Source organism: Eleutherodactylus coqui, chromosome 4 (genome assembly GCF_035609145.1).
Source record: "Eleutherodactylus coqui strain aEleCoq1 chromosome 4, aEleCoq1.hap1, whole genome shotgun sequence".
NCBI classification, from domain to species: domain Eukaryota; kingdom Metazoa; phylum Chordata; class Amphibia; order Anura; family Eleutherodactylidae; genus Eleutherodactylus; species Eleutherodactylus coqui.
This window is the reverse complement of record NC_089840.1, coordinates 134,833,066-134,859,390: the sequence shown is the minus strand read 5'-3', so window position 1 is coordinate 134,859,390 and position 26,325 is coordinate 134,833,066. Positions and strand designations below refer to the sequence as shown.

At 42.8% G+C, this 26,325-nt stretch overlaps 1 protein-coding gene across 3 annotated transcripts in view; it reads left to right on the top strand.

The window, feature by feature from the left end:
- The window catches only part of PIK3C2B (phosphatidylinositol-4-phosphate 3-kinase catalytic subunit type 2 beta), a 125,112-nt gene that overhangs the window by 44,355 nt on the left and 54,432 nt on the right, over window positions 1-26,325 (top strand). For all 3 annotated transcript variants that reach the window (XM_066600142.1, XM_066600143.1, XM_066600145.1), the window contains 6 exons: window positions 928-1,074; window positions 1,404-1,437; window positions 5,933-6,128; window positions 11,603-11,725; window positions 18,843-19,010; window positions 20,351-20,459. In XM_066600142.1, the coding sequence (XP_066456239.1) occupies window positions 928-1,074; window positions 1,404-1,437; window positions 5,933-6,128; window positions 11,603-11,725; window positions 18,843-19,010; window positions 20,351-20,459 (777 nt within the window). The remainder of the gene's footprint in view (window positions 1-927; window positions 1,075-1,403; window positions 1,438-5,932; window positions 6,129-11,602; window positions 11,726-18,842; window positions 19,011-20,350; window positions 20,460-26,325) is intronic.

Here is a 26,325-nt window from a genome sequence, read left to right as displayed (position 1 = left end):
AAATCGCAGCTATGAATTAACCCATTAAAAGCAAAAGCCTCTGTTAACAGCATATTACATGCCTAAAATGCTGCGTACTTACATTTGTATGATTGAGCCCTTACTCCTGAGATATAGAGGGTGGACAAAAATATGGAAACACCGTATGAAGTGCTTGCCCTAAAATCTGTTTCTACATGTCTTATTGAAATATGATTTATAATCCCATGTAACTTAAGTGGAGGTAATATGACACAAATGCTGTCGGGCAGAGGAATTTCTGCCCAAGCAACAAGGTTCCATTGGTCAGGGGTTTAGGCCACTTAGCTGCTATTATCAGCTGGCTCCCCAAACCACCCAGAGCAAGGCAGGAGGTGAAGTAAACACAAATTTGGTGGAAAAGCTCTCAGCCAAGCAGGGATCAAAAGAGCAGCTCAGTGTCAGTGGTTAAAATCCCATGCATTTCGCACATTTTTTTCATATTTTTGTCCACCCTCTATATGTCTACAAGCTCAATGCAGATGTTTGATATATTGGTAAGTGAAGTGCCGTCACATCAGTTAGGTCCTGGGAGCTGGTTTAGATCACTAATAATCTGATGGAAGAGACTTTGGAATTCATTTGAGGCATTTACAATGGTAGGAACAATTTGGTGGGGCGACCTGAACTCGGCTGTTGTGACCTAACGTGGTATCAGAAAACACTAGAATTAGAATTTCCCTTCAATATTGCACTGTTCTCTGCTAATAAACACATTCAGCATTTTCCACCACATTAGTAACTTGTGGCATTAAATTGTGTCAACCCAAAGAGAATGTAACATTAATAGAAGGCCATGTAATCGTGCTGTCATGTCTGGCTCGCCCCGCCGTTGACGCTGTATTCTTGCCAGTTCTTCAGCTCTGTCTTAGTTTCCATGCCTCATTCTTTCACTTTTCTATTTTCCAGGTTGATTACCATTTACGAGCTGAAAGAGTGGTGCAGTCAGTGAAGGCTATCTGCAATGCTTTAGCAGCTGTCGAAACCCTGGAAATTAGCAATGCTCTCAACCAGCTCCCTCCCTGCCCTTCCAGAGTCCAGATCAAATCCAGTAAGGTACGGAATACTAGATCTGAATTGTTGTCGCTCGACCTATTGTCCTTCTTTGCTTCTTCTATCATAGCATGTATTAGAAAAGTATACATCTAAACCAGTAATGATTTGCATGTGGCTTAGGGGTCTCTTTATAATGGTGTCCTGCAATTGGTTGCAGCCACTCCATGCCCATTATCTTTTATTGAATCCAGGTAGCAGGCTATATTCTATTCGGTGCCAAAGCCTGAAACGCGTTTAGTTAGAGTTTTTGATTTTGCAGCTAGATTTGACATTCTAAACAATAGGCTTTTTAAAATGTTTTTATATTTGTTCCTTTTTTCTTTTTGCAGGACCCCAACTTTCTGACCAAAAGAGAGAACAGAGGTAGCATGTCTATTTTATCATCTTTTTAGTAATGAATAGTATTGAGCTTTCAGGCAAACCGCCTCTGCATGTTAACAGGAATTTTATTTTTTCCTGTCATTGTATAGTAATGAATGGTCCTCCAAAATCTGCTTTGCGAATAATGTTTTAAAGGACTTTTTATTAACTCAAAGGGGTTTTCCAGGCAGCACTGGCTTTTAGTGCCAGGATACACTGAGGTTAAAACGGAAGGTGCTGCTCCGACCCCTGTATAGTGGCCACACTTGTAATTGCAGGCACAGCTCTCATTAAAATCAATGGGAGCTCTGCATGTAATTGTAGGCAGTGGTCCAATTGATTTCAATCAGAGATATGCTTGCAATTATGAGTGCCGATCCCTACACAGGGGTTGGAGCAGCGGCTTCTACTCTGACCTTGTCATATCCTGGCACGGTCAGTTGGCGCATGGCAAAGCCGTTTAACATACTCTAGCAGGCTACAGTACTGTGGATCCTCAATACAAAATTCAACTAAGAGCAACATGTGTATGGAGTTTGCATGGAAAGAACATACAACTCACTGTCTTAGACCATCAAGGAAGCATGCTTTTACCCCTCCATTATGACATGATGGGCTGATGACAATACCCCACTATCCTCACCCCGCTGACAAGGTGGCATTCCGCTCTCCACTCCTTTATACCCCCGGTGATGCTGGCATCAACCTCTTCATTACACTAGACCATCAGGGAAATTTTATATTAGTCTGAAATTATTTTGTCCTTGTTTTCTGTCGCCTTAACTAGGATGTGACTTTTAGTCTGACAAATATGTTTTCTCAAGCAAACCATGCCTTTAAGAGGAAATCGTTTCTTCAGTCTGAGGGCTCATTCACATGGGCGTATTTCCGCAACAGAAAATCGCTTATGCGTGCATATTTCACTTGCTCCTGCAAGGTTTTTATGCGCGCAAATACAATGAGCATTTGCACACGCAAAGAAGTACGCAGAAAAGACCATGTATGTGTTGCGTAAGTACTCAGTGAATACACATTCTTCCTGCGTATTTGCGCCGACCCATTCACTTTATCCCCTATTGCGGTGAGTAATACACACCAAAATAGGACATGCTGCTTAGCTTTTCAAGCGATCACGTGAAAAATATGCTCATGTGAGCAAACCCAATGGGTTCTATTGACTGCGTATTTCATGTGCTAAAATTGCACGCATAGAGGATGTGGCGGAAAATACACCCATGGGAACGAGCCCCAATACTACTTTAGCCAACATGTTGTCTTCATCTGTCATTTAATTAATATAGATAAGGATAAAGTTAAAGGGACTGTAAGATGTTACTGTCGGGCAGTACTGTGATTATCATCTAGTTCTCCGATCTTCTATCAGGAATGACCGCCAGGAATGATCTTTTCATAATAACCGTTTTGATAAAGGAATGCCTATAAACCAAAATTATCAGTTCAAAAAATCTGTTATTTGGAGGCTGCGTGTTCAGTACATATTAATCTTGATCATCACAGACTTGTTTTGCAGAACTTTACTTTTATAGTTGTGTCAGTCTGAGTTCAGTGTTCCCTATAAAATGCTAATGATCAGATTTCCATCACATGTGAAACTGTGTGCTCACCAAAACTAAGATTAAAAAATGACTTGACCAGCAGATCCCTTAGGCTGCCTTATACCTGCATTCGGGGGTTCCATTTCCCACTCAGTTATGGGAGCAGGAAAGGGGAATCCCCTGGCCGAACGGATCTGTCTTATGACAGAACCGAAAGGCGCTAAAAGGATCTCATTGACTTGAATGGTGTCCGCTTGGTCTCCTTTTCAGCTAGCCTGCATTTTACCGGATGAAAAGTCCTGCATGCAGCGCTAGTCTTTCTGTAGTTTTCTGCCAAATCTGTGATAGGAACTTCTGTTCGGCAGTTCTAACGCAGATGTGAAAGTGGCCTAATATACTCATAAGAATCAGCAGAGTTCCTTCCTTCTCTGCAGACGGGTTATTTTCCAACCACCTGTGCCTGCTGCTTCATAGAGTACAGATTGTATTCCACTGGTGAATTCTCAGGGCATCCCTAAGGCATTTGGCTTTTGCACAGACATGTGAGTTTATTATCAGATTGCTTACAAACACCAATTCAGATAAGACTACTAGAGAATAGCTGTTCACACTTGCGCTTGGATTTCTGTTGTTTGGCTCAATCAAGGAACGACACCCAATGGACCCCATTTAATTGGGTCCATTGATCTTGCATTATGTTGTCCAACATTTTTCTGGACCGATAGCGCAGCATGCGGTGCTATTTTGTTTGGGATTTTGTACTAGATCTGCGGCAAAGGCATCAAATGGAGATCCCAGTGCAGCCTTATATATAAATCACTAAGCTTTGTGTGAAATCTGATTGACCATATTAACGATAGCTTCTGTTTGGGAATTACCTGTAGAAAAAGCAAACGAATTATCGATTGTCATTCAGTCTACGCGTGCATTTACACTGAATCTGAATGAATTATTCAAATTCTGATTTGATTCAGTAATTTGAACAATTTATCGGCCTGTGTAAAAGAGCCCTTAGACCAGTGATGGCGAACCTTTTAGAGACCGAGTGCTGAAACTACAACCCAAAACCCACTTATTTATCGCAACGTGCCAACATGTCAGGGGGCGGGGTTTATCACCACGTATGATTTTACCTCTGTCGTTATAAAAAGGACGGGGCGGTTTCGAAATAGATCGGGTGCAGATTTTGACTGCTTTTTGGATGCGGAAATGCTGCAGAATGTCCTCAGTGGAAATTTCCGTGGAAAATTCTGCAGCATTTCTGCATTTAAAAAGCAGTCAAAATCTGCACACTTTCTATTTTGAAGCGGGCCTGTCCACTTCCGCCATATGTAAGCATACCCTAGCGGTTATAGTGACACCCCCCCCACCCCACCCATCCTAGTGGCCCCAGCAATAATAGTGACCCCCTCCAGCGGCCCCAGCAGGCCCCCAGTGTAATAGTGACACCCCACAGCAGGCCCCCAGTATAATAGTGACACCCCACAGCAGGCCCCCAGTACTAATAGTGACACCCCACAGCAGGCCCCCAGTACTAATAGTGACACCCCACAGCAGGCCCCCAGTACTAATAGTGACACCCCACAGCAGGCCCCCCAGTACTAATAGTGACACCCCACAGCAGGCCCCCCAGTACTAATAGTGACATCCCCCAGTAGCCCCCTACCACCCAAGACCCACATACTTATCCCCTCCTCTGCATGGAAGCTCCCCTGCTCTGCCTGGAGGGGTGAGGAGGATCCTGGCTGCAAACTGACATCACAGTGTGGCCTGGATCAGCGCCACTAGCAGCGCAGTGAGTGAATACTGGCAGGGGAGCCGCGGCCCCTGCTGGTATTCACTAACAAGGTGAGAGCAGCTGATAGCCACGTGTGCCAGCAGGGAGGGCTCTGTGTGCCACAGGTTTGCCACCACTGCATTAGACTATAACAACAATTACATTCTGCCAAACGTACATTAGGTGTGGAGAGTTAGGGCGCCTGCACACGAGCGGAAATTCCGCCGCGGGATTTTCAGTGGAATTTCCGCTGCTGGTAGCCTGCATAGCATTGCGTTGACAAACGCAATCCTATGCAGACGGCCGCGGTTTGGCCGCGCGAAATCTCGCACGGCAAACAAACCGTGGCATGTCCTGTTTCTGTGCGGGGCTCGCAGAGCCCCGCACAGGAACGTCACTCACCCGACGCCGGCTCTGGTCTGCGCATGCGCCGACAGCTGGCACATGAAAGAGCCAGGGGCGCGGGTGAGTACGCGCTGGTCCCTGCAGGCGCACGGGTCGGGTCCCGCGGCGAGAATCCTCGCCGCCGGATCCGACCCGCCCATCTGCAGACTGGTAAGTATGTGCTGTATGATCCCCGAAGAGTCTCCAGCACAGGTTGTATTAATTGGAACAGGATCCTTCATTCATTATATGTTTGACTGTACCAGCCAGTATCCTATCTCATCTACCGTAGATCTAGGCTTAATGTATGTTTGGGGGGAAGAAGGCAGTTACCGGTACGCCTTAACAGGAATTGGTATAAATATAACTGTCTTTCCAAGGCCAGACTGTAGTCATAATTATAAAGGAGTCATAAAAAAATCTTCCCACCCCAAAATTTTTGTACAGTAATTTACAATAATTAAAATTGGAGCATTTAAACCCTGGTATGTCTCTGCAGTCTATGTTCCTTCCGCAAAACTGTTGGCCGTTGTTCTTCCTGCCTACGAGAAGCGCAGTTGTATTTCTGGCAGTGCTGAATACTCCAGAATATGTACAGTCTAAGCAGGCTTTTTTTTATACTATGCGATGGGAATGCGCACCACCAAACCTTTTTCTAGTCCTGTTTGGTGCAAAAAATTAATACTATGCTACTATGTATGAATTTGTTTATTGGCTACTATGTAAATCTCAGATTGTCTATGCTTTTCTTATGGATCATATAACACTCACTGTTTTACAGAAAAAGTTGTGGAGAGCCTCACAGCAGCTATTTTGGATCTGGTTCATCTGTATTGCAGCACATTCAATGCCGATTTCCAGACGGTTCTACATGCTGAACGCAAACTAAGTATGACCCAAGAGTCTTCACTCCTTACAAGCCCGCTAGCCTTTACAGTGTATGCAGCACACCGGATCCCCATTTCATGGGCAACCAGGTGAGATACAACTACTAGATAAAACCGTGGTCCTATTTTGCAGCTCGTAGGGTATTTTCTGCAACAGGGACTTTGTAGAATCGCAACTCAGAAGTGTCAATGAAGCAACTTGGATATGGAGTATCCGGTCTTTACAGGACTGTAGAGTGTGTCAAAGACAATCTAGGGGTGGCCATATTCTGTAGATAAAGATCGGCCAAACCTACTGATCATGTAATATGTATGGAGGTCTCCCAATTCTTCCCTGGCAACAGATGTTGAGGGAGATAAGGATCAGGTAATTAGATTTCAACTGCCTGATCCTTTTGTACTTCGGAGATAAAAGGTGTCCGGTAGCAGCTTTCTCCTCTCCCTGCATAAGTAGCTGAGCATGCACGTGTATGGGGGGGTTCGAGAGAAATAACTATCACCCCAAACGAGCGTTCAGTCAGCAGCTGTGTAATGTGTATGGGCAATCTGATGTCTGTGTGAAAAGTCTGTTTTGCCTATAGCTACCTCTAGGTGCACTGAGACGCCACTGCTCTGCGGCGTAACTATAGGATGGAGGGACAAAACTTACTTACACCTCAACTCTGTTGGCCATGTCCCTTATGACACATATACAAATAGATAGCATGGAGACCCTTGTACATATTTTACATTAGAGGACCAGTAGTTTTAACCCCTTAATGACACGGCCCCTTTTTTTCCCCATTTGTTCCCCCCCCCCCCTTAAAAAACAAAACAAAACCGACAGCGGCATTTAAAGGGTTAATAGCTGCTATCAGCTGTGCGGTTGATTGCAGCTATTGCCCGCAGGTGTCAACTGTAATAAACAGGTGACGCCCGCACTGTATGCAGAGAGGTCGCCCCGCAACCTCTCTTACATACCCCGACACTCTAGGACCTAAATGTACGTCCTGGAGCAGGAAGGGGTTCAGCTACTCTTCTGTACTGCTGGTAACACTAGATTTTATTTTATTTTTTACCACAATCGGCATTTTTTTCCAATTGCAAATAAACTGTTTATTGATATATTTGAAAAAGCATACAGTTGTGAAGGTATATAAAAAAAAGTGGGTAGCTAGAATAAAATGTAATATGTATAGAAGTAATACAAGAGCATGGCCTACAATTATACATCCTCTAGGGTACGAGTACAGCAAAGTGCTAACGGTTGGATCCCAGTAGTACAATTGAAAGAAACGGGATGGAGGGAAGAGACCGAAGAGCTTATATGCTATACAGTCAGAAGCTGGAGTAGTGTGGATAATGTGATGGAGGTGTAACTGGTATCTCTGAACATATATGGTCACCTCTATGAATGTAGCAGTCATTCTGTGGTTCAGTTTCGTGACTCTAATATCAGGGATGACCTCCAAGCCTAAGGTGCTTTCACATGGAACAATTGTTCAAAAAAAAAATCGCCAAATTGTTCCAATTTGAACAATAATTGCTCAGTGTAAACACAGGCAACGATTGAACGATGAACGAGAATGCGTTGGCTTAGTGTTCATTTTACGCAAGCATGAAAATCATTGCTGGCTCGTTTGTTAATCGTTCGGTTTAAACATTGATCGTTCAGTTGTTATCATTGACCGGTACAGTGACTGAACGGTCCTGCTAAAAAAAATGGCTCCTCTTTATGTTGTAACTGACCTCCCGAGCAAACTTTGTCATCGTTTCCCCGGCGAACGATTATCACTGTGTGTGAAAGCACCCTGCATATAGTGTGAATTGATCCTTCCGTCCAGGCTTTTATAGGTTTAAGAGGTAAAGATAAATTGAATGTATTTGACGTAATCTAGGCACCACAGACTTCGTTCATCTGGGGATCATCACATTGACCACACATGAACAGCAATATGGACATAGGGCCATCTCTAAATTACATACAAATTAGAACTCTGGCGCTGAAAATAAAGGTATCGCTTAGTTTTAATAATTGGGATATTATATTGTAATTCACTTGTACTCCCTGCCTATTATAGGGGTGACCGATGACTGGCTCCTGCACATGTATGTGTATATCCTGCTGTTTTAAAAAGATGAATGCACCATTATGCCAAACCAGCACTCGTGTCACCCCAGCCCTCTTGGATTGTAAGCTCTTGCAGTAGGACATCGACTCCCCTTATTTAAATTGTTTCATTAACTAGCTTATATTCCTGGTGGTTCCTAGGCTTCCACCCCTACAGCACATTCCAGGAACCTCCGTTTTGCATTTTTTGGCGTGATGATAGCTACGTATCTGGTCCAGTTAATAACTTTTGGATGCTGATCGTTGTCCTTGTGAGGATCATAATGAAGACCTTCCAGTAACAAATTGGAATGTCTTTCCGATCTTTATGCATGACTTTCTCTTTTTTTTTTTCATTCGGGCCTCATGCTGTTCCGAGGTCTCTGCAGCCATTGATGTCCTAGCTCTCTTCCACTTGTTCTTAAAGTGGTTTTCTGAGGAGGATAATATTGATGACTTATCATCAGAATAGGTCATCAATAGTTAATCAGACTGGATACGCCACTTGGGACCCCGACCGATCAGCTGTTTGTACACCCGCTGACAGCAGTGCAAATATACAGGGGTCAGAGTGAAAGCTGTTGCTTCAGGCCCCTGTGTAGTAGCCAGCATTTGTAATTGCAAGTGCAGCTTTTCAAATTAGTGGGCCTTCAGCCTGCAATTACAAGTGCTGGCCACTACACAGGGAACGGAGCAGCGGCTTTCGGTTGGACAGCTGTGTTAATGGGTGTACAATCAGCTGGCTGTTTGGGCTCCCGCATGGCGGACCCCAGACGATTAAACTATTCTGAGAAAATAATTGCAGCGTGTCCTGTATTTGGTAAATTCTGTTTCAGAATCTCCTTTTCTTCCCTATGAGAGCAAAAAAAATACACAACATGCTTGCATGTACATGTGAGTTTCATGCAAATGCGATGCACTTTTGCTCCTGTAGGGAAGAATCGGCAATGTGCAACTGCAACGAGGATTGCAAGTACAGCAAAACTTATTGCATGCGCATAAAATTTGCAGCTTAAGCTCTCGCTCACAGCCTGAAGGTTGTGTGTTAATCCCCGCACGATTCAGGCAGCCAGCTCAAGGTCGACTTGGCCATCCAGCCTTCCGAGGTCGGTAAAATGAGCACCCAGCTTGCTGGGGTGGGGGTAATAAATAAATTACTTGAAAGCACTGCGGAATAAGTTGACTATATACAAATAACAAGACTTTATTTTTTTATTTATTTAAATGCACCCTAAGTGTACAAAATTTGGCTGAGATCCATGAAGGCATTAATGAGACTGAAAAACTAACACACACATTTTGACTATATAGATATGGATATAACTCTGGAATGCCCAATTTTGTGTCTCTGTGGCCTCCAAGTTGCACAATATGTTGGTGTTATATAAAAAATATGTTCATACCGTTTGTTTCCACATTAATAGAAGGGTGAGCTGCCTGCATTAGTATTTCAGGAACGGATATTGTAAATGCAAACCCTGTAATGCATCATTTGACTTTGAGCCACTGACCCGCGGGGGGTTGATGAAGACAGTAGATGTTGCCAGTCCCACCCCTCTTGCTCGACCTTTCTTTCCCTGATCATGAGTTCCACGGGATGAATAGGGAGCAGTTCATTTAGCCGCTCCCCTGTGCCCGCAGCTGTGCTGGAATTCTCTGCTCTTGTCCCATAGCTTCCTCATTCTCTCCCCCCTCCTCATTGCAGTGACAGATGGTCAGTTTCAGGCTTGTCCTAGGCTGCAACATGAGGGAGTTTGAGAAGTTGGGTGGAGGGGATCCCCTTTGTCTAAAGGTGCCTTTCATTCTCTCTGTTGTGCTATGGGAAGAGGAGGAGATTAGAGGAGGTGTGGAAATAGGGGAGAGCGTGACCTTTGGTATTTTTCTCTACACCCTCACCCCTCCCTTAATAAATCTGTTACAACTTGCCTTGTGAATGTCTTTGCAGAGGGTGGAGATGGAGCTTGCAGCTGGGCATTGGCTGCACTTGCTCCTGTACAATGGCTCACGTGCCCCCACTACCCCTCTGCTTAATCTGTTTATATTTATTCCCATGGTCTCCTCCCCCATGCCGCATTTCTACCAGGTTCCTGACATCTCTCACTTTCTCATAGATTTTTTTTAAAGCTCTTTTTATTTGCATACTTTTCCTTCGTCCTTGCTTGACTTTTCTCTCTTCTTCTTCTCTTCTGTCTTCGCACACTTTCCAAAACAAGTCTACAAGTGCCTTCCACGTACACAGCGTCTTGGAGGGTCATGCCGGCTGGAATGTTCATCTTGACGGGACTTTGAATGGAAATAGATAGTGTTTATAATGTAACATTTGGAGCTTCCAAAATTCAATAAAAAGCCAAATATAACAAGATTATTTACACAATCGACACAACAGTTTATATTGTCAGAAGTTGGCCACGGAGGGTGTGCACACATTATTAAAGGGGATTTCAGAGGATGTAAAGCTTTTGTAAAAAAGGTGCTTTATGTAACCTAACTGCTCTAATAAGTATAACCGCTACCTTTTTTTCACTGTTCCACTGCCCAATGACTTCTTCCACCACGCCCACTGCAGTCAGTGATCACTTCACTTTCGCTGTTATCACAAAGGTTTGGGCTCTACTACAACAGGGGTGTGTCAAACTCATTTTCACTAAGGGCCAAATCGGCCTTATGGTTGCTTTCAAAGAGCCGATTGTAATTTTAAGACTGTACAGCAATAGTGACTCCCATACCCCCCCTCCCTCCTCCCCCATGGTGGCCATAGTAGTAATACAAATACAAATAAAGATTATTATTATTATCAGTGACACCCCCTATGGTGGCCACAGTAGTAATAGTGACCCCCCCCCTCCCCTATCCTCCATGACAGCCACAGTAGTAATAGTGATCATCCCATAGTGGCCACAGTAGTAATAGTTCAAGGAGGTGCTCTAATAACTATGTATAATATATCAGGGGACAATACAGAGATCTATCCCATCATCTATTTATAGGACTGTAACAAGGGGGCGCCCTCTTCGTCTAGAGGAAAGAGGGTTTCTACACCAGCATAGGAAAGGGTTCTTTACTGTAAGAGCAGTGAGACTATGGAACTCTTTTATTGAGTTCACCAACACCACATACTCAGGTAGAGTGCAAGTGGGGCCTGGATGTCTTTCTTGAGCGATACAATATTACATGTGTTATCACTGATTACTTCACAAGGGACGGTGATCCGGGGATTGTTCTGATTGCCAGATTGGAGTTGGGAACGAATTTCTTTTTCCCTTAAATGAGAAAAATTGGCATTTCCCTCATTGAGGTTTTTTTTTTTGCCTTCCTTTGTATTCACATTGGTGGTGGTAGTGGGGTGAATAGTCTGAACTGTATGGACATACTGGTATGTTTTTTTTTTCAGCTTTAAACACTTTCGCTAAGTATTAAGTATGGCAAATTGGGCATTTGGAACACAAAATCCTAATGTTTGTCTGTTTCCCTACAGTTATGAGGATTTCTATGTATCCTGTTCTCTGAGCCATGGAGGGAAGGAGCTGTGCAGTCCCTTACAGACTCGCAAGATTCATGTATACAAGTACTTGTTTCATCTCATCGTTTGGGACCAGATGTAAGCATTGAATCTGGGCAAAATCCTGAAAATGTCAAATGTATTGTACTTTTCTCATGCGGTATGTGTGTTCTGCATACAGTAAATGCTGGTAATAAGGCATTCTTGCAATAGTCGAGGTGCGGAATTTAACATCTATATCCTTCATGACTTCATATAAAACCTCTGGGGGTCATTCACATTCTGTCTTTTGTTTATTTTATTTCACACTTTTCCAATATAGCTGGGACATCCATATGAGCCCCAGTTACAGGGGAAAACATCTGTATTGACTTTAGTCACTAGTGGAGCTAATCTGGGCCTTCTAGGACCCTGCAGCTCTGCTGTGGCAGGGGGAACCCTGCAGTCACATGATTGCTGGGTCAAATAGCAGAAATGACACTTCTGCTTTCTCTCTTTACTACATACTTGTAGCGCTCTTTGAGCACCATGTAGCCTGTAAAGGAGAAGGCTTTTGCCTTCTCCTCTGGGTCCTTGGTTGTGACTAACAAATAAGGACTTGACCTGCTACATTCCATGGGCAGGAGCTTTAATCCTGCGCTGTATTTTTACTATAGGCCAGAATTAAAGCCCAGGACCAAGTAGTGTAAATTTACTGTACTTGGTTCTTAAGGGGTTAACAGACTTTCCTGACTCTGTAGACAATACTTGGTGTGGTTGATGCTTGTTTACCTCTAGTGATACCTTCGTTTAAAAACCCCATTAGTTTGTATATGTATTGGAAGTCCTCCCCAGTAATGTAGATATCTGCCCGGGCTTGCGGTGTCTTATTGCACTTATGGGCTTTTGCTTATAGCAGGGCCCAGGAAGGGTTTTGCCCTTTAGCTGAGCCCGGGCTGCACCTTTGTTTTCTGCACCACTCAGAGTCTTAAATCTCAGCTGTGCTCCCAAAATAGCCTGCAGGAATTGACTTTGTCCGTGCCCCGTCCCCTCCCTGCCCTGTGGGGAGCATCCGCAAGCATATGGAAAAGAGATAAAATTAGAAAGGGCTTGATGGCCTGCTAGGAACTCTACGAGACAGGCAAAGTAGACGAGGAGACCGGAAAAGACAAGCAGGGACTGAAAGCAAAGACTTAGGGGAACTTCTACCTCCACTTTTCTTGTTCGCTGTATCAAATCCAAGATACGAAAGCTGCTGACGTCTGGATTAGTTATCTCATGTGATGATATAAATAAACAGCCCTGCGAAGAGGGAATCCAACGCCGCAGTCTGAAGTTCTGAATGGCTGTTATCTTGCAACAAATTTCTCAATCTGAAACTTTTAGAAGTTGGACCTCATGCACCCTTGGGATTGAGTTAAAGGGATTGGAAGTTATGGGAGTTTCCCGTGGTTCCCACAGCTTTTGGATCTAATTGCTAACAAGATTAACCCTACTGGGCCTGGCACTGGGAGGGCAGCCAGCAGTAAGGTAATGCTATAGTGTGCAGTAATTGAGCGTCTGGATTGAATTGAGAAATCATGGGTGAAGATATGTTGCTGCAGAGAATTGGAGCTATTTGGGGAAGTGCATCAGTCATATCAGACAGCATGAATATATGTTCTTTATGATTTCTTGTAGACTGTTGTTCAACCTGTATTAAATACATGTCACCATTACACACTAAATGGGAAACCACTAGGGAACACTGACATGGAAAAGGACTTGGGGGTTTTAGTTAACTGCAAGGAGCAACCAGTGTCAGGCAGCTGCTGCTAAGACAAATAAGATCATGAGATGCATCAACAGAGGTCTAGGGGCACATGACGACAACATTGTTCTTCCTCTTTACAAGTAGGGGTCAGACCACACATGGAATATTGTGGACAGTTTTGGGCATCGGTACTCAAGAAGGATATATCAGAGGCTGAGTCGGTACAAAGGCGGGCAATTAAAGTAATAAATGGAATGGACGGACTACAATACCCAGAGATGTTATTAAAATTGGGGTTATTTCGTTTATAAAAAAAACGACTGAGGGGCGACCTAATAACCATGTATAATATATAAGGGGTCAGTACAGAGATCTCTCCCATCATCTATACCCAGAACTGTAACAAGGGGGCGCTCTAATTACTATGTATAGATCTATCCGGGTACAATACAGAGATCTCTCCCATCATCTATTTATACCCAAGACTGTAACAAGGGGGCGCTCTCTACATCTAGAGGAAAGAAGGTTTCACTACCGACATAGGAGGTTCTTTACTGTAAGAGCAGTGAGACTATGGAACTCTCTGCCTGAGGACGTGGTGATGGTGAACTTGATAAGAGTACAAGAGGGGCCTGGACACCTTTCTTGAGCGTTACAATATTACATGTTATATCACTGATTACTTCAGAAGGGTCGACGACCTGGGAATTATTCTGATTGCTAGATTAGAGTCGGGAAAGAATTTTCTTAGCTAAAATAAGGAAAATTGGCTTCAACCTCACTGTTTTTTTGCCTTCCTCTGGATGAACATTGGGGGATTAATAGGTCATTTTCAGCCTAGAATACTATGTTTTTATTGTTTAGTGAACACAAACTTCCTATTTGTATGTTGCTTTGCCTGTAAACATTTGATTCTGAGTTGAGCCCCATTTACACGGGACGAATGTTGGGCAAACGATGCCTGACACTCATCCCTAAATGTACTCGCTTCCGTATTGTTGACTCATAGCGGGGAGGCTGGAGAAGATTTCTCTCCTCACTTCCCCCCCACCCCTCTCCATTGACTTAACACAGCGGCCATTCAGTATTGAACGACTGCTGTTTACACTGAGCGATCATTGTTCAGGATTTTATGCAGCCTAAACAATGAGGGATGATTCTGATCGCTCAGTGTAAACAGCAGCCATTCAGTACTGAACGGCCGCTGTGTTAAGTCAGGGGGCCGGGGCGGGGGAGAGCGAGGAGAGAAATCTCCATCCGCCCCGGCCCCTTGCTGTTCGCTGTGTCAGAGAGCGAACAATACTGTGTAATAGCATGGGAGCGAGTACACGTAGGGACGAGTGTTGGGCATTATTTGTCCAACATTCGTCCTGTGTAAATAAGGCTTGTCCTGTTGTGACATCCACGTATTTTCTGTGTTTGAAGAATAATATAGGAAGGTAAAAACTATACATTAGCTTAATGTCCTTGCATATATAGATTAGCATTTGCAATCCTTGCATGTAAAGAGTAGGATTATATATTTTTTTAATGTTCTCTGTGAGGACACCACAGACATTCGCTGGACATGGGAATACGCTCCCTTGTATCAGTTATGAAGTTGTTAGTTACCAGGGAAAATAGGGCATAATTTAGCATTCTTTTTATCAAGTGGCAGTCCCTTTTTTGTTTTGCCTTGTTGACACAAATGTTAGACACATTCAGATATCTAAAATTTTTAAACTAATTAATGAACTTTATTATAACAGGAGTCTAAGAGCCCTCCAACACCGGCCAAAAAACCCTTCAGATTCCCACATCCAGCAAAGATCTTAAGATTATTATACAGTGTAAATGCTGCGCCGACTGAACAACACACGAGAACGCAGAAAACTGAAAAATGGATCGTTCCATGTGAACAGGCAGTTAGTATCGCTTATGGAACGGCTGCCTGTTTATTGTGGATGAAGGCGGGCGGCTAGAACCCACTCTGCCTCAATTTACTGAGCAATGCTTCTTCCTGTGTAAAAGCAGATAAAAGCATTTCTCATATAAGCAGTTTTCATTACCCTTTTCCAATCCACTGTCTGACATCTAAAGACATTCTGAGTGAAGGCTGTACAGCTCTGATGTCAGAAGACGTCCGACAGGGTATTCTTACTGTAGATTACTGGCTGCTCTGTTGTGGGGGAATCTCTCCAGCATGTCTTATATCGCAGTACTGGTTCTAGCCAGCAGATGGTGCCATTGTATAATGGCAGAAAGAGAAAGCCCCCTAGGAAACCCTGAATCCAAAATTGGATTGCAAAGTGTTAATAGCATTAAAGATTTCTTCCAAAGTAGGCAGGGTGGAGTTTTTCTAGCATTTTGTGTTTTTTTTTTTCTTATTGGTTTGCGCAATCACTGTTTTATGAGTTAGGCCACCTGCACACAGCAGAGCCGGATTCCGAATGTGAATTTCCACAGCGGATTCCGTCTCTGAGCGCGGCCAGCGCCCCTGCGTACTTGTCTCCTTTATCTTTTCTGTACTGCAGATGTTCGCTGTCAGACATGCGCAGTACAGATTTTTTTTAAACTCCCGCTTTTCCGGCGGAATCCGCAGCCCCTCCGCAATTTCAATTGCGGATGGGCGGCAGGTTGGACGGCCTCCAGTGACTTCAATGGAAGCCGTCCATGCGGACATCGCAGGAAAATGGAGCATGCTGCATTTTTTTTTTCTTCCTTCCTTTTTTGTTTTTTTTTCTTCCACAAGCGGAAACTGCAATTGATAACCGCTTGTGTGCAGGAAGCATGCTATGGACGGTATTTGCTGCGGATCTGTGGTGTAAGCAGTCCATAATATTGACAGTGAGCTTCAATGCCACTGTGGATGAATTAAAAAGTACCTCTTTCAATTTGGCATGATTTTACATTTATACGGTGTCGCCCCACATTCTGCAGTGGCTCATGAGGCTCAGACACAGCCCAATCAGGCACCTGACTCATGACGCTCCGTAAAAAAAACAAAAAAAAAAAAAACACCTGTGACCACCGTAGAAAATGGGTCATTAGGTGGTTAATGCAGATTTTCCAGCATCTACGTTGATATTGAAACATCTGAACATGAAGAGAACGTGAATGCTTATCTGGATAAATACCTTGTTTGGGTTTTTTTGTTTCCTTTTGAGTATTTCTGGCATTTTTTGCAGATATTGAGGTTATAGCTGACATGCTGCCATTATGTGCATTTAAAGCTTTAACCCTTTCCAATCCAATTTGTATCCTGGTTTTCCTAGGGGGCTTACTCTTTTTTTCGCTGTTATACAACGGCGCTATATGCTGGCTAAAGCCAGACTGCATGGGGTGACACGTTGGATAGGTGACATGTTAGTGTTAGGTCTTCAGGAAAAGACAAAAATGGTGGGAAAACAGGGAGGCAGGGCTTTTCCCTGTCCTCCCACGGGACGGGCGAACTGTACGGTGTCTCTCAGTATCCCTGTTCTTCCGGGAGCCGTTCCAACTAGATGACTGTGGTTAGAGATGAGCGAGTATACTCGCTAAGGGCAATTGCTTGAGAGAGCATTGCCTTTAGCGAGTACCTGCGCGCTCGAGAGGAAAGGTTCGGGTGCCGGAATGGGGGAGCGGTGAGTAGCGGCAGTCAGCGGGGGGGAGAGAGGGAGAGAGAGATCTCCCCTCTGTTCCTCCCCGCTCTCCCCCGCAGCTCCCTGCCCACTGCCGGCACCCGAACCTTTCCTCTCGAGCGGGCAGGTACTCGCTAAAGGCAATGCTCTCTCGAGCAATTGCCCTTAGCGAGTATACTCGCTCATCTCTAACTGTGGTACATCCACTTGGCCTTCCCGCCCATATCACATCTTGTATCTAAGCTAGAGGCGGTACAACAGGGTACTAGAGCCTCCATGCCCGCCCGTATCACATCTTGTATCCAATCTACAGGCTTATTGGTGATGGATTTTTTTGACAGAGTGTAGTAATAGCAATAGTAAACACTTTATAGGCCTTCTTGGCATCCGTTACACATCTGCTTGCACATGAGATAATACTTGTCTGTGGTTTCTCTCGACTCGTGTATTTATAAAGCTGCGAAATGATCTGCTGGAAATACAATTACTATTACATTTATGGCTTCCATGTGTTCTGTTTGTTCCCTTCCTGGCTTCAATGAAGTCCACATGTCTGTTACTACATTGGATCTACAAATTGAATTGCGTACGTAAAAATTGAAACATTTGTTTAGATTTATGTGCGGAGTCTGCCATCAGCAGCGGCTCTGGTATCTACAGCGCTAGGAAAAATATCACTTGTGTCTACAGTAACATAAGGCGCTTTATGCTTAAAGCATACCTCCAGTTTTACAAGAAAAGGACTTTGCAATACAATGGATTTTCTATTATGCGTTCACACTTCAATGATTTGCTGCCAATTTTGTCGGGGATTTTGGTGCAGATCTGTAGCAGATTTTATGCTTTTAATTGTGTTTGAATTGAAGGGGTAAAATCTGCTGCAGGTCTGCACCAAAATCCACATCCAATCAGCAACCTGTGAACATATTCTCAGAGTATTTTTCTTTTAAACAGCAGCATGGACTGGGTGCATTCGGTGCTGCAGGCTTAACTAGGCAGCATCCTGCTCTACCTCCTAAGTTACCATTTTTAATGCAGAAGTCAACGCCATAGGATGATATGGCATTGGCTTCCACACAGGTCGATTTCTAGTTAAAGAACCACTCTCCTCAAGCCGGTCATGCGATCGCATTCTGACCACCTGAGGATTATTGGGCTTTATGTTCTCTCAGATTAGTCAGTTTTTCAGACAGCATAACTCTGTGACGGACCCTACCACACAAGCTCTTCAGTGGAGGACACAAACTCCTCTCACAGTTACTGCTGATTTAGAGGTTCCTGTCACACAGTTCTAACGAAGGAGATCACAGCTTATCCTCTTGACTGTAGCTTATTTAGATGAATATAGATTAGAGGTGGTAATGGCACTGTCGTCCTTGCAGGCTAAGATGGTACAGTGTCTAGCTGCTCATGTGATGTGCTGATGCATCATAGGATTCATAGCACAGAACAGTGAAAGAGAAAGCAAGAACATATAGCTCTGCATCAGGATGGTGTCTGATAAGCATCAGACAGGAGGTTGCACTGCATGGAACAGACTGCAATATATATGTAGGAGACATTCGGAGTGTGATAGGCAATTGGTTAAGGGAGGCAGGGATGGAAAAATGTATTTTCACTGTACTGGCCCTTTAATTCCAGCCAGCAGCCAGTGCATGCTGCACTTAAAAAGTAAGATACCCTAATACAGTGAAACTATTGCAAAGTCCTGCATTCTAATATTTTTTTAACTAGAAGTGTGCTTTAGAGACACTAAAGTTTACTTTTTAAAGTACTGTGTTTCAAAACTAAATATCAAATTGGAGAAAACAATGTGGTTGTTCTCGTAGTGCCGTGTATTGTAGCAGACACCTGTGCTTAACCTGCTTTCTATTTTCATATATAGGATCTGCTTTCCAGTCCAGATAAACCACCTGCCACGAGAGACTCTTCTAACAATTACACTGTATGCGGTACCTGTCCCCCCTCCTGGGAGCTCCTCTGATGCTAGCAAGCAGCGACGAAACCCTCAGCCGCTGGGTTGGGTCACCACGCCCCTGTTCAACTTTAGGCAGTAAGTTCTTAGTATCATTCTTCATTAAACGCCCACATTGTTTGATCATGTTTCCCTAGGGCATGTCCTTAGCTTCACCTGAAAGAGGAATTTTAAAGGAAAGTGTTGCATGAAAGGTGATCATAGAGACTTAATGACTGGTAGATATTAACTCCTTCACAACCACCTAATGTAAATTTACAATGGGCGGTCGTGAAGTGTGTATGGAGTGGACTCATGAGCTGAGGCCACTCCATACCTGGTGTCTATCAGCTGTTTCTGACAGCCTACAGCCACTGTTAACTGCCACAGAGTTGGCTTAGGTAACATGAAAAACTGCTATATACTGCAATAATGAAGGGTTGCAGTATATATTACGAGCAATCAAGTGATCTCAAGTTCAAGTCCCATGTGGGGACTAAAGAGTGTAAATAAAATGGAACTTTTTTTTTTTTTTTTTTAACAAAAAAAAAGTATTGAGAGTCCAAAATAAACCCCCCATATTCTCCATAAAAATCTAAACAATTAAAAACACCACATTTGGTATCTTTGTACATAAATGCTGTTAAAATAATGCTATATTTATTCTGCACTGTGAGAGCTGCAAAAAAAAAAAATCGGTATCCCAGGTCCCAATAAATTTGAATAAAAAGTTATCAAAAAAACATATTTCCCAAAATAGTACTAATAGAAACTACAGCTCACCATGGAATAAACAAGCCCTCTTGCAGCCCAATTGACAATAAAAAGAAAGTTTTTTAAAAATAGAAAAATATTTAAAAAACCTATATAAATTTGGTTTTCCCGTAATTATACTCACCCTTCCCCCACCAAAAAAATGCAATTGTTTTTTTTTTTATTTGTCTGATTTTCAACATTTTTAAAAGTTTTTCTGTACATTATATGGTACCTTTAAAAAAAATACGACTTGCCCCGCAAAAATAAGTCCTTATCCTGCAATGTTAATGGAAAAATTAGGACATTATGGCTCTTAGAAGATGGGTACGAAAATGGGGGGAGAAAATCTCTGATCCTGTACTGTATTACAGTATTTTATTATGTTTTCTACATTTACAGTAAAGTATCCAGCTTACAATCCTTATAGTTGCTATTTTGTAAAGAAGGGTCAGTCACCAATGATGACTAATGTCAGATTAGAACAATGTGTTTTTTCAGTTTTCATCTGAAATCTGGATTTTGTTCTCAGAAATTTCTGTTTGGTTCCCACTTTAAGTTCTCAAAGTCTAATAAAGATGGCTACCTCTACAACTTTGTATTTGTGATTGAAGCTGTTGTGCTTCCTTGGTCTTCAATGCAGTAATATTACTTCTCTTATTTTTCTTTCTTTCAACTCCCCTAAGACTTCTAACTTGTGGTCGTCGTTTACTTGGTCTCTGGCCGACTACAAAACATGGCAGTGCTAGTTTCAGTACCCCAAATGTGAACCAACCGGACAGCACCATTCTTCAGGTAAAACAAATAGAAACAAGGTGCAACCAAGGCATTTATTATTTCTAATCAGTAAGTCGTTACTCGTCATGTATTTGGCATTTTGACCTTCGTTCTCTTATTTTCATGAAATTAAGCACAAAGCTTCAGACCATCGGAAACATTTTCTAATGACTGCTTTGTAAAATGTATAACCTGTTTACTTCAATCTTTAAATAGTTGTGGTCAAGTAAATAGAGTTTTTGTATATCTGAGTGCCCGCAACTTTTCCAAAGGACCTCACAATGTTTGTATCTGACCACAATACATTCATTAGTGGTAAAGAACAGTTACTTCAGGAAAGTGTGTGGTAATAGCAATACTTAGGGTAGGGTCACACGAGCGTGTTTTTGTGCGTACATACGTACGCACCTAGGTACGAGCAAAAACGTGCGTGAACACAGCTGCGTGCTTGTTGTCAATGGAGCCGCCGACCACCAACAATGCTCTGCCGGCCACCTGCATTCTTTTTCAGGCAAGGGCTTTACATATAAGCCGTTCCCTGAAAAAAAAGAAACATTTTGGTGCATAAAAAAAAACAACTTACCTCGCTGCTGCTGCCGTGACCCCCGCGGGCATGAAGAACACATCTGCCGCATGCGGCAGACGTTTCCTCCACCCCGCTGGTTAAAAGAATTCCCTGCTGCTGCATCTGCCACATATGTGGCAGATGCAGCAGAGGAATTCTTCAATTCTCAACCGCAGCTGTCACACATGACAGCTGCGGTAGAGAATCCTGCCGCCGGCATCCCTGTCAATGGCTTTTCAGGGAAGGGCTTCATAAGCCCTCCCCTGAAAAGCCATTTAAAAAAGTGTATTTAAAAAAGAAAAAAAAAAATCGTCACCTCCCTTCAGCTGTCGGAGCTCAGCCGGGACTCCTGCCGCTGTCCCCGGCTCTGTAAATCTGAGCTATCAGTAGTCGGGGATTTAAAATCCCCGCCTGCTGGTAGCTCTGATTGTGATTGGCTGAAAACACACTCATAAGAACTATGTCCATCTAGTTCAGCCTGTTACTCCCTTAATGTTGTTCCAGAGGAAGGCAAAAAATCCGCAATGAGGTAGAAGCCAATTTTACACATTTAAGCAGAAAAAATTTCCTTCTGACTTCAATCTGGCAATTAGAACAATCCCCGGATCACTGACCCTTCTGAAGTAATCAGTGATATAACATGTAATATTGTATCGCTCAAGAAAAACGTCCAGGCCCCTCTTGTACTCTTATCGAGTTTTGCATCACTACGTCCTCCCGACAGAGTTCCACAGTATTACTGCTCTTACAGTAAAGAACCCCCCTCTATATCTGTGTAGAAACCTTCTTTCCTCTAGACGTAGAGGACGCCTTCTTGTTACAGTCACAATTCTGGGTATAAATAGACGATGGGAGAGATCTCTGTACTGTCCCCAGATATATTTATACATAGTTATTAGATCGCCCCCTTGTTACAGTCCTGGGTATAAATAGATGATGGGAGAGATGTCTGTATTGCCAACCGGATATATTATGCATAGTTATCAAGTCACTACTCAGTCATCTTTTTTCTAAACTAAATAACCCTAATTTTGATAACCTCCCTGGGTATTGTAGTCCGCCCATTCCATTTATTACTTTAGTTTCCCACCTTTGTACCGGCTCAAGGTCTGTTATATCCTTCTTGAGTACCGGTGCCTGAAACTGTCCACAATATTCCCAATATCTTACCATCACTTTATGATCAGTGGAGGTGCGACTGCAGTAACCTCTGTGTATGAAGGGGCTGCAGTTCTGGTTAAGTGCTCCGTCCCCATATCAATTTTTCCTTGTACAGTAAATGGTTGTGAGCCTTGCAGGGAACTGCAGCACAGCTCCAATCTAGTGAATATAACCCTGGCATTAGCTAACCTGGCATCGCCCCTTTCTGGTCATGTCTGCCTATTTAAATAGCTTTTCTAAATCCTTAGCCTGGCACAGCTGGGGGGAGGAAAGTTGGGCACCAAGTAGCTAGAAATCAGACATCCATAGAAAGTGCTAAGTCGTTACTAGACGATAAAAAGAATGGTATTTCCAATGGAATTATTAATATCTTTCATTGGTGAATCATTGGCGTCTGTCTTTAATCTTTCGTGCTGCTGATGGCCAATGTGTCAGCTTTTGGATTCCTTCCACTAATCTGTGTATTGGCCTCTACGTTTTCCTAGAAAACATGTCCTTAATTTACTTTGTTTCCTTCAATCCATGTACTTGAGCAATTGGACAACTGTACAAAGTACGCCTTTTTTTTTCTAAGTTCGACTGATCTGCCAGAGCCGGTGGCACATTTTATAAGAGTTCGCTTCTTATTTTTTTGCAAGTAGGTGATGATAGGAACAGTAATAATATCCAGAAATATTAGAGGTTCGTTCTGCATCATCATTGCATTGTGCAGCTACTGAAGTTTAAACAGGCCTTGCTTCTCTTCTGTGTCTAGTGGTTCCTTCCATGGGTGTGTAGAGACGTTTACTGCAGGCATCTTAGATATTCACATCACTTAACCAACTTCTAGGGGTTGTGAATTGCAGTGGTAAATAACTTAAAGCGCTGTGTAATTCATGGGATTGATTCTCAGATCCTTCTGCAATGTGTCAGCTGTCACATCTGTGCGGCCGCACCCCTTGCCAAATCATAGCACAAGACTTCTGGCATAGCAGCAGCATGCCCGTCTTTCCTGCAGTTATGAGACGAAGTTGGGTGTTAGAACTGCTAGAAGTACTTGTTGGGGCCAAAGTCGTAGTGTAGTCCTAAGCCTTAGAGGGGAAGCCTGCAGAGGGGAATAAATGCCATATATGTCAGGTAATGGCTGAATATTAGTGTTATTCCTTAGGTACAAACACTGCATCTTATTCTGAAAAGTCAAAGTACACAGGGCACGCTTTAACTCCCTAAGGACCAGATACATTCTAGGGATTTTACCCATGTGGTGGTTTTGCTGCCCTCCTTTTTTTTTTCTATTCTTTTTTTCTCCCCATCACATTTAGGGCTTTTTTTTTTTTTAAATTACATTTTTGTTTCGCAGAATTTTTTAACGTTTTTATTCTGGGTAAAAGGCTAAAAATATAGATTTTTTTTAAATTTTTTTATTTTTTTTATTTAAAGCTTATTTTAGTATAAATATACGAATTCTAAAAATAAAGTACATGAATTGGTTCTCCATTTTGTGTTGGTCATTTTGTGTAGTTTCAGATTACAGTGCGCATATCACGACGGTTTTGGTTGGCGTCTGTGTTGGTTTGTTTTCTATTTTATTTTATTTTATTTTTTTTTAACTTTGCAACCATTTTTTTTACCGTCTATGTCCCCATTACATCATATTAAACCTCTGGGGGTCATTCACATCGTCTTTTCTTTTTTTTTTTTTTAATTACACACTTTTCCACTGTAGCTGGGGCATCCATAGGAACCCTAGTTACAGGGGAAAACATTCCCCTGTCGGGACATCAGTCATTAACAGAGCTCCTCTGGGTCTGCTATACGCAGCAGCTCTGCGGTAACAGGGTACTGGACAGTCACCCAGTTATATAGCGGAAATTATACTTCCGCTTTCTCTCTTCACTTCAGAAGTGATTAAAAAACGCTTCTTTCTTCTCCTCCGGGTCCTCGGCTGTGACTAACAGTTGAAGACCCGTTTTTTTTAATTTTTTTTATTTTTATTTTTTTAAAACCATCATCCGGGATTAAAGCCAAGGACCAAGCGCCTTCTTTAATGAGTTAAAGAAAGGAGGACAATATACAGATCATGGGACATATTTATTCACTGCAGTGTAGTCATGCTGCACAAACAGACTTAACCCCAAGACCAATCAGTCTGGTCTGTAAACCACGAATGCTAATTAAGAAAGGTAATTATATAAAACAGTTTTTCCACACTTTGATCACATAAATGATTACATATTACAATCTTGCAATAAAATGTACTATAATTTTAGGGTAAGATTACATTGTGTACGGGCAACTCTAGTTAAGATTAAAATATCACATTCTAAGATATTTCTTCAGGCTGCGCACCTCTTTAATGGATTAAGGGGGCGCACATTCCACATTGGTGGACCACTACCCATCAAAACAATCCATGTATGGGAGAGACTTGGAACAGTCCACCAGAGTGCAATGCTGAAGTGTATCTATTGAATCCACAAATTAACACAGCTTAAAGAACGTTTTGTGTATTCAACCCTTTCTTCAGGCATGAAGCAATCACATGAAGGCGGTAGTAAGCTCGACTAGAGCTCAAGCAAGTGGAGACACCAGCAGGGAACTGAGCAGTTGGGGCTGGGAGATTTCCCATCACTTCAGCATTGTCCATTGCTGTGCCATTTGCAGGCTCTTCTGTACATGAAATATCAAGTTCTTGACCACGTTCTGTGTTGGGTCATATGGCCTGGGACAGCTAGAGGGGCTGGTGGCGCAAATACTGTTGGTGCTTCAACAAGTCATTCTAATGTAGCCAGGGTATTTGGATACATGGCCAGGGCAGCTAACCAATCTTTGCTCCAGGCGAAGTAAGCCTAGTTATAACTCTGTAGATGGCTTGATCTTTTCTAGATCACATTAAGGCCTTCACTACACTAGCGTATTTGGGGCTGTGTGCTATCCGTGTTAATTCACAAGATGTGCATGGCCTCATTACAGCCTATGGAGCTATACCCACAGACGTTTTTTTTAACATGGGCTGATGGTCGATGTGAAAAAACTCATCACATGTTCTATTTTTGTTTGCTTCAAATATCAATATTGCAGATGATACAAAACTATGTAAAGTAATTTACACAAGAGAGGAAAGAAGCTTTTTGCAAGAGGATCTGGATAAGTTGAGGGCAAAAAAAGTGGTAAATGAGGTTTAACCCTTTCCAATCCATTGTCTGACATCTAAAGACATTATGATTTAAGGCTGTACAGCTCCGATGTTGGAAGGTGCCCGTTGGGGTTCTCTTACTGTATATTGCCAGCCTCTCCGCTGTTGGAGCCTATCCAGCGTGTCACCTCATGCAGTACTGGCTTTAGCCAACATATAGCGCCTTTGTATAACTGTAGAAAAGAATAGGCCCCCTAAGAAAAGCAGGATACAAATTAGATTAGAAAGGGTTAACACTAATAAATGTAAGGTTATGCACAAGGCAGAAGAAATACATGTCACCATTAGACACTAAATGGGAAACCACTGCGTAACACTGACATGGAAAAGAACTTGGGCATTTTAGTTAACTGTAAACTTAGCAACCAGTGTCAGACAGCTGCTGCCAAGGCTAATAGGATCATGGGGTGCATCAAAAGAGGTCTATGGACATGTGATAAGAACATCGTTCTTCCTCTTTACAAGTCACTGGTCAGATAACACATGGAATATTGTGGACATTTTTGGGCACCGGTACTCAAGAAGGACATATCAATGCTGGAGCAGTTTCAAAGGTGGCAACTATAGTAATAAATGGATGGACTTCAATATCCAGAAAGGTTATCAAAATTGGAGTTATCTAGTGTAGCTTAAGACAGCTGAGGGGCGACCTAATAACCATGCATAAATATATCGGGAGGGGGGGGGGGGGGGGAACTATACAGAAATCTCTCCCATCCTCTATTTGTACCCAGGACTGTAACAAGGGAGCGCTCTAATTATGTGTAAATGTATGACGGGTCAGTACACAGATCTCTCCCATCATCTGTTTATACCCAGGACTGCAACAAGGGGACACTCGAATAACTATATATATAATATATCAGGTGACAGTACAGAGGTCTCTCCCATCATCTCTTTATACCCAGGACTGTAACAAGGGGGCACTCTAATAGCTATCTATAATATAACAGGGGACAATGCAGATATCTCTCCCATCATCT